Source organism: Bison bison, unplaced genomic scaffold (genome assembly GCF_000754665.1).
Source record: "Bison bison bison isolate TAMUID 2011002044 unplaced genomic scaffold, Bison_UMD1.0 scf7180017864340, whole genome shotgun sequence".
NCBI classification, from domain to species: Eukaryota; Metazoa; Chordata; class Mammalia; order Artiodactyla; family Bovidae; genus Bison; species Bison bison.
Window position 1 is genome coordinate 3,664,465 of NW_011494912.1, and position 7,696 is coordinate 3,672,160.

General features: G+C 56.0%; 1 protein-coding gene across 1 annotated transcript in view; it reads right to left on the reverse strand.

Annotated features, from left to right (window-relative positions):
- Window positions 1–471: 471 nt before the first annotated feature.
- Window positions 472–7,696, reverse strand: part of WBSCR16 (Williams-Beuren syndrome chromosome region 16) — a 39,712-nt gene continuing 32,487 nt past the window's right edge. The window contains exons 13-14 of the mRNA XM_010854342.1: window positions 5,876–5,961; window positions 472–1,236 (exon numbers count right to left, since the gene is read on the reverse strand). Coding sequence (XP_010852644.1) covers window positions 1,159–1,236; window positions 5,876–5,961 — 164 coding nt within the window. The 3' untranslated portion in view covers window positions 472–1,158. The remainder of the gene's footprint in view (window positions 1,237–5,875; window positions 5,962–7,696) is intronic.

Below are 7,696 nucleotides of genomic sequence, written 5' to 3' on the forward strand. Positions count from 1 at the left end.
TCCCAGCACCGCTCGCCCACTCCTGCTTTTTCTTCACAGCCCACGCAACCATCTAACACACTTTGCACTTGGCTTGTTGACTGTTCTGCCTCCTCGAAATGTAAGCATTGTGAGACCTGCTTGCGGGGGCTTTCCGTCCCCGTGTGACTCTTATGTGATTAACAATACCTGGCACATACAGGACACAACAGTGAACATTTGTTGAGTGAACAGATAAAAGGAGGGGATGTATGTACACTCGAGTGAGACCCCAGATTGTGACGTAATAACTGGTTATTTTTATACTGCATCGTTCTCTCCCAGTTGCAATGGGGGGGAGGGGGGCCAGGCTCTGGTCAGAAAACAGTTTCCGAGCGGGACTGTCTTCCAGAGTACCTTTCACTGGCTTCTAGTAGCCTCTTCACCAAATGCCTTGTTTTGGAAAGCTAATCCCTAAATGATTAGGTTAAAATAAAAAGGCCTCTCAAGTTCTTAAAAACGAAAAGGCAGAAAATAGACTTTATTCCAAAAAAGAGTTTTAAAAGATGTTAAAGAAAAGGACACGTTACATTATTAACGCAAATGTTTTTCACCGTCTGAGTTTTCCTTCTCCAAGGCAAGCACTCGAGCCAAGCTTTCGCGGATTGTGTTCAAAGCCCTTGGCCCACAGAAATCTGGCCTTGCTCATCTTCCCAAGGGGCCTCTCAAGTCTTCTGAGCCAGGCAGGAAGAAGTGTTACAAGGCAGGTGACTGCTGTGGGCCCACAGGGTTCCAGGCTGGCACCCACTGGCATTTCCAGGGAGGACCCCCGTGCAGGGCTGTCAGCTGGCGTTCCAGCAGCGCGCAGACATGGCTGAGCAGATAAGCTCTCTGAAGACCAGACATGACAGCAGATACCACTGTGTGTCCCTGGGAAGGAGCTGAGATGAAGCAGATCGTCCTCACCTTGCCAGGGCCACTCAGCCCAGGGGCAGAATCTGTGCCAAGTGCCTCACCCTGGGCTGGAAGGGGAACCACCTCCAGCACTTCCAGTCACCCCGCTCCAGGCTGTGGGGAGCGCAGCCCAGCGCACAACGGGCCCTGACCCTCTTGGGCCCCATCCAGAGCCCCGTGGCTGCCCTGGCTGAGCAGGCCAGGCAGTCCTGAGGCCAGGGCCGGGCTCCAGCAGATCGAGGAGGTTCAGATGAAGGACCTGGCCAGAGTCACCATATGATCCACACCACACGCCACGTCCATGGGCTCCCCAGGCATAGTCACCTGAAAAAGAGAGGCCCAGCACACCGTGAAGGGAGGTGGCCTGGCAGGGGCCCAACGAGGGCCTGACCCTGGCTCTGCCTCCGGGTCAGTGATGGAACCGGTCTGAGCCTCAGCCACCTACACGCACCTGGCAGGTTAGCTGGGAAGGGCCATCTTAACTCCCCACTCAGTCAAGGGCAACACCCCCAACCCCCGAGAGGCCGCTCTGGGCCCCTGCGTGCACCGTCCCAGGACGCAGACACCCCACAGAGGCTGCTCCCCTGTGAGGGTGACTCCCCAGAGGTGGCCACCTGCCCCAGGGGTCACCAGGCAGCTCCCTGAGCGGCTCCAGAAACCATCCCGCCCCGTCCTGCCCGCGGGGCCCACTGTGGGGAGGAGTCCTGCCAGCCCAGCGTCCTCACCCGTCTCACCCGTCAGCCCCAGGCCCAGGCAGGCTGCAGGAGGGGTGCTGACCGCATCTTAGAAGGGGCCAGAGGCCTGGCTGGCGGCCTTGCCAACACGTTATCACCAATAGGGCCAACCCTCCAGGTGACATGCAGACAACCCCGCAGGGTGTGGAGGCCACGGCCTGGCCTGCTGGCCTTTACACGGACGGTCGTCGTCCCACAGCTCCACAGCTGGGCCCTGGAGAAGGACACACACACACACGCACACACACACGCGTGCACACACACACGCGCGCACACACACGCGCGCACACACACGCACACACACACACAAAAACGGTGCCCACGACACAAGCGGGATCTCCAGGCCCACACAGGCCCCCAGCTCTCCAGGAAAAGGGCACTTGCCTTTCTCCTATTGTTGTAGTATCATTGTTGTTGTTATTATTACTATTGATCTGAATAGGTGACAGTCACATGGCTACCATATAAAATGACTGTTCAATAGAAAAGAAAGGTATTATTGCCTCTGGATACCACCGCATCGTCGTCTGCCCTGCTCCCCACCTTCCCGAGGAACTGGAAACGACTTCTCACTGGTTTCTGCTCTTCCAGAGATTCTGGGTGCAGAGCGCCAGTGGGGGTGCGGCGTCTCCTTTGAGCTCCGGCCCCGGCTCCTCCCCGGCCTCTGCCGGGCGCAGGTCGTGCGCTCCTGCCTGCATCCAACTCCTGCCCACCCTCCCCCGGGCGGCAAAGTGACAGCTGGAGACGGCTCTGCAACAGCCTGCGGAGTTTACTGAGCTTCCGAGGGGACGACCCCAGCCAGATGGCCTGGCCTTTTAAAAGCCCAGAGGCAGCAGCGTCCACGCTTCAGAGACAAGTCCATTAAGGGCTCTGGGCCGCAAGGCAAACGGACGCTAGCACCAAGCCATGCTGCCCGTCCTGCTCTAAACAAACGCCCTTAGCAAAACCTGTTACAGGATCACTGAGCAAACACGCCACAGTGCCCCCCGCCCATCGCGAGGGCCAAGGGCTGCATAAAGTGTTCCGGGCTGGCCATGGAAGCAGAAGAAAACATGCTGCCCGGGGTGACCGGCCAGGTGAGCTCCCAGCAACCTCCCCGGCCACGAGGGCGCCTTTATTGACCTTCCCCGGGGGAGGCCACTCTCCGCGCTGACCGGCAGCCGAGCGGCCGCACTTAAGCGCCTCTGTCCTCATTCCCCAAGGGCTGTGGCCCAAGAGCCCAAGGCAGAGAGGACCACATGGTCCTGGCTCACGCTGGCCCCGGGAGCCTCTCTGGGGAGAAGCAGGTGGTTCCCTGGCGACACACCCCTCAGCCTCTGAACTGAATCCAAGAGACGGCTGCCCTCAGCCGTGTTCTATTTGTGTCATCCTCAAGGTTAAAAGGAGTTTCTATTTTAGACCAATTTACACTCCCATTATTGCAAAGGCAAACAGTTCCAGAAGCCAACCCCTATCTGGCCTGAAATAACTCTGAAAAGTGTGAGCAGAATTAGTGTAGGAGCAACTCTCTACACAAGGACAAGTTCCCAAGACACACGCCCACCAGGTGAAGGACAGAGGACACACACCCACCAGGTCAGGGACAGAGGACACTCGCCCACCAGATCAAGGACAGAGGAAGGCCGAGAGGAGCACTGGACAGCTGTGACCGGGCCGCCAGACTCGCCATGTCCCCACTCAGCTGCACCTGAAGACACCTTGCCCGGCACCCAGAGGTGGGGCCACACCCCAGAGGGGATCCCGCCCAGCCTGTGAGGAGGCCCGGCCCTGCAGCGCACCCTCCCCCGGGGAGTCAGAACTGCCAGGGCCTGCGGCTCCCGAAGAGGCCAAGTAAGAAAAGGGCCCTGAAGGCAGCGGGTCCCCAGGCAGGGCTCCAACCAACCAGAGGGGCGCAGAGCACTGGGGAGGCATAGTCTGCAAAGGACCAAGTTCACATCGCAGCCCAGCCCGGCGGACGGCTGAGCGACTGGGAAGTCAGTGTTTACGGCCGTAGGCTGGGGGGGCAACCCCACCTTCATCAGCAGAGCGCCTTGCCCCCAGGATGGCCATCACCCTTCCCTGGGCAGGGGTGTGGCCTGAGCCCAGGCCTGTGGGGCCGCTATTGCGCAGATGGTCTCCCTCTGCACGTGACCTCTCCTCCATGGTGGGGGACCCAGCTCAGGCCCTCACAGAGGAGGGGGGCCTTGGTGACATCTCAAAATCAGACACTGAATCCGAATCTGGGCTCCACTTCTCACTAGGTATGTGACCTTAAAGAGATCACCGAACCTCTCTGAGCACCAACGTGGAGCAGGAAGACATCCTGGACGCTTCTGGAAGGAGAGGCTTGGATCAGGTGACTCAGACGTCACCTCCTGGGCCTGTGAACCATGAGAAAAGCCCCGGTTCTGTGCGTCTAAGAATAACCAGTCACTACCACTATAGGAGCTACAAACACGGTTCTACTTTTCTTTCCTCCTTTTGTGGAATACTTTTTAAATGATGTAACATATTCCCTGCTGAAGGTAAGTAAGAAAATATAATTTTTAAGGAATAAAAATCACTTGCAATTGTTTTTTTAAGTGAGACAACAGAACAGACTGGAGAAAGATCCAACTACTCAACATCAGACTAACCTTTAAAGATTCCAACCTAGCTGATTGAAAAACTGGCTCCTGTCTCCATCGCTCTCCCAGAGCTCCAGCCCCACATCCTGGAGCCGGCATAGACCTCAGCACCATCCTCCCACCCCAACCGAAAGGAGACAAGGGGGTGAAGGAGCTCCACAGATGCCCAAGAGGAGACAGCATGTGGCCTGAGGGCAGCCGTCACAGGAACAGACTGGAGCGTCCTTGCCCTGATGGCGTGGGGGCCGGGAGCACGTCAGAGGGACGCTCGGGGGTCCAGCCTTAACAGCAAGGAGTCCGCCCACAGGCCTGGCACCCCCTGCTCCGCCTCAGAGGCCAAGCCTGGCCCGGCCACTTCAGCAGTGAAGACACCTTCTGATGTCAAACCCGACTTCACAGCTAATCTTCGCTCTAATTTGAGGAAATGAAGGCAAGTGGGGAGCCTCAAGTCACAGTGGTCATTCATTCAAAGCCCGGTTGCTCGGCCATTTCCCAAACTGCTCCCACAGAACGGAGCCCTTGGGGTGGGGTCGGGGCTCCCGAAGGTCAAGCAGGATCCTGACTGCCCCACGCTCCTGCTCCCGGACAGCCGACCACTGCCTGCCGCCGCCACACCTCTCCTCTCCCGGGCTGGGGTCCCCAGGGGACAGCGGGGCCACCCCATCAGGCTGGAAACAACTTGGGGGTGCACTCATCTTTCCCCAACAAGTTCAAAGCCTCCCTCTGACCAGTGTCTCTTGGAGACTGCACCGGAGGGAGGGCCAGCGAGGTTCACAGGAGCCAGGAGAGCCAGCAGCTAAGGGAAAGGCTGGGAGAAACAGCCAGTGAAATAACAAAGCACCTCCAGACACTTTCCATGGGTTTTTGACAGATAAATCTTCTTTTTAAAAATTAAAACATTTCTTTTGCATTTTTATGTGTTTTTTTAAAAGATGCTTTTACACAACCTCAAAACACATTATTAAAAATGATCCTTCAAAACAAAACATTTAGGCACACATGCAAACACACACACGAACATACACAAGCATGCATGCACACGAGCGCCCGATTCTCTACAGAGACCATCTCCGGAAGGGAAGGATGAAACCAGAAGCTGCCTCTGCGACAGGAGATGGGAGGCTTATTTTTCATAATACATTTTGTTCCAGGTCCATATGTTCTATACTCAGAAGAATAAATAGCCTTGTTTAGAAGAACTTAAAGAACTGACTTAGTAAACAACGTGAAAATAAACTACAACCTAAGACGGAATCTCCTTTCCCTTTAATTTTGAAATGAGCCTTTTTGTATAATTGCACCCTCCTCCTGAGAAGAGCCTGTATGTTTCAGTCTGGTGGCTGTGGTAAGGCACTCTAAATATTAAACATCCTGCTTTCTTTTAAATTCGCTGTAAAACATTCCTCTCCATGGGCCTTGGTAAACAGCTCCTGGCACGTCAGCTCCTTCAGCCCGACCCCCTCCCTTGTGGAGAGTGGGGACACCCGGCCTGCAGCTCACTCCTCCCTGAAGCACCCTAAGGACAGCACGAGACCAGAACCCCGGGGACCCGGTGCTGGCCCAGCTGCTGCTTCCAGTGTCGGCTCCGCAAGCATGCCCTCAAGCCGCTTGGCCCAGCCTTACCCTCCACGGGAAGTACTGGTCTTCCAGGCGACCGATTCCCAGGCACCCTCGGATGTTCTTGCCCCACACAAACAGCTCTCCTCGGTCTGCAGAGAAAGAACAACGGTGGCTTGGCTGGGGCTTAGGCTAAGGGCAAGTCTCCAAGAGAAGGAAGGGTCATGAGAATAGGCCTTCTAGAACCCGGTACAGAAAGATCAATGTTAACCTTCAATTTCTCCCCGGATTTATTAATGCTTGCTTTTGAAGGGACAAGTAAACAGCACCATCCCCAAACCAAACACGTGTCCCAGCCCAGATTCACGCAGCGTCTTTCTCAGGGGAGATGAGCACGTGCCCAGAGGTGGGCCTGGGGGCTCCTGCACACACAGCCCCCTCTGCTCAGCCCTTGCGGACACCCCCCATTGCCCAGCTGTGTGACCCTGCGCTCCACAATCCTGAGACCTCAGCGTCCTCAAATCCCAGTCACACCCTGACAGAGTGAGAAGTAGGGTCATCAGTCACTCCTTGTCTGGTCTCGGGAGCATTTGGTCAAGTGACACATGGTGATGGGGCGCCTCTCTGGGCTGGGTCTACGTCTGTGTGCTAGGACCTGGGACGGCATGGGGACCACCAGGCGTGTTCCTGTCCTCGTCCGGGTGGAGCCAGTCCAACAGAGAACAATAAATAACCCGAAAATGCATGATTTCCAACTGTAACAAGTGCCACGAAGGAAGAGGACTGGCAGAGTGCTGTAGGGACAGGCCAGGACACTGAAGCCAGACTGGGGCTCTGGGAACCCCAGCCTCCAGGACGAACCCCCAGACTGGGAAGGCCCCTCGGTCCAGACTTCCTCCCGCACCAGCTTGGGGCATCCTTAGCACAGAGGTCCCATTCACAGCCCCAGCAGGCAGAAGGCTCTGGTCCTGGGAAGGACAGACACGCATGAGCTGAACTGAAACAACCCAGCTGGCTCAGTAAAGGGCCCTTTAGTGACACACGTCAGAGCCTCTGTCCTGCCTGCCCTCCTTGGTCTTCCACCCGAGGGGGGGGGTACCTCAGGGTAAACCAGATGGCCGCACGCAAATGCCAGGCCCAGAGACATGGGAGACACCTGGGTCCTGGGGCTCCTCCTACTGAGGAACAGTCACTGGCACTGGGAGGATGGCTGCTGGATTCTGGGGGAAATCTAAGTAGGATTTCATTTCAGTGTGACCCACATGGCTACATGGTGGAACAGCAGACAAAGGAATCTACCTTAGTCCTAGGTGAAGGCTGTGTGTGGATTCTGAAGTTCGTGACTCTGCACACAATTTAAGCCTTAAACATTTGGGAAATTACAGATAATCGTTACCTCTAGAATTCACCCATACCAACTCTTCTTTGCCACGTCAGAACAGCTTCAAAACGCTCATGTGACACATATATTTGCAGATGGAGGTGGCTGACCCTGCGTGGGGGGTGGTGAGGGATCACCCCAGTTGCCCCTGCTATCACTGGGGTGCCTCAGGGCACAGTCAGACAGCACTGCAGCCCCCAGCACAGCAGCCACCGCTGCTTCAGAACCCCCAAACCGAAACGCGGACCGTGACTGAGAGGCCGTGAGGACTCTGGAGCCTCCAGAGGGTGCTTATCTGGAGCGGGCCTCACGCTAGCAGGAGGCCAGAGAACAGACGAGGGGGACCCCAAACTGACTGTCCCAGCTCAGATGTTTTAAGAAAATAACTACTTGCCATGAGACAAAAAGGTCTTTAAAATTTCAAGGAAAAAGCGAATTTATAATACTTCAAAGTCATAAAATGAAATGTTTAGTTCAGTCTTACTTTTCAAGTCAACTAAAGGGGA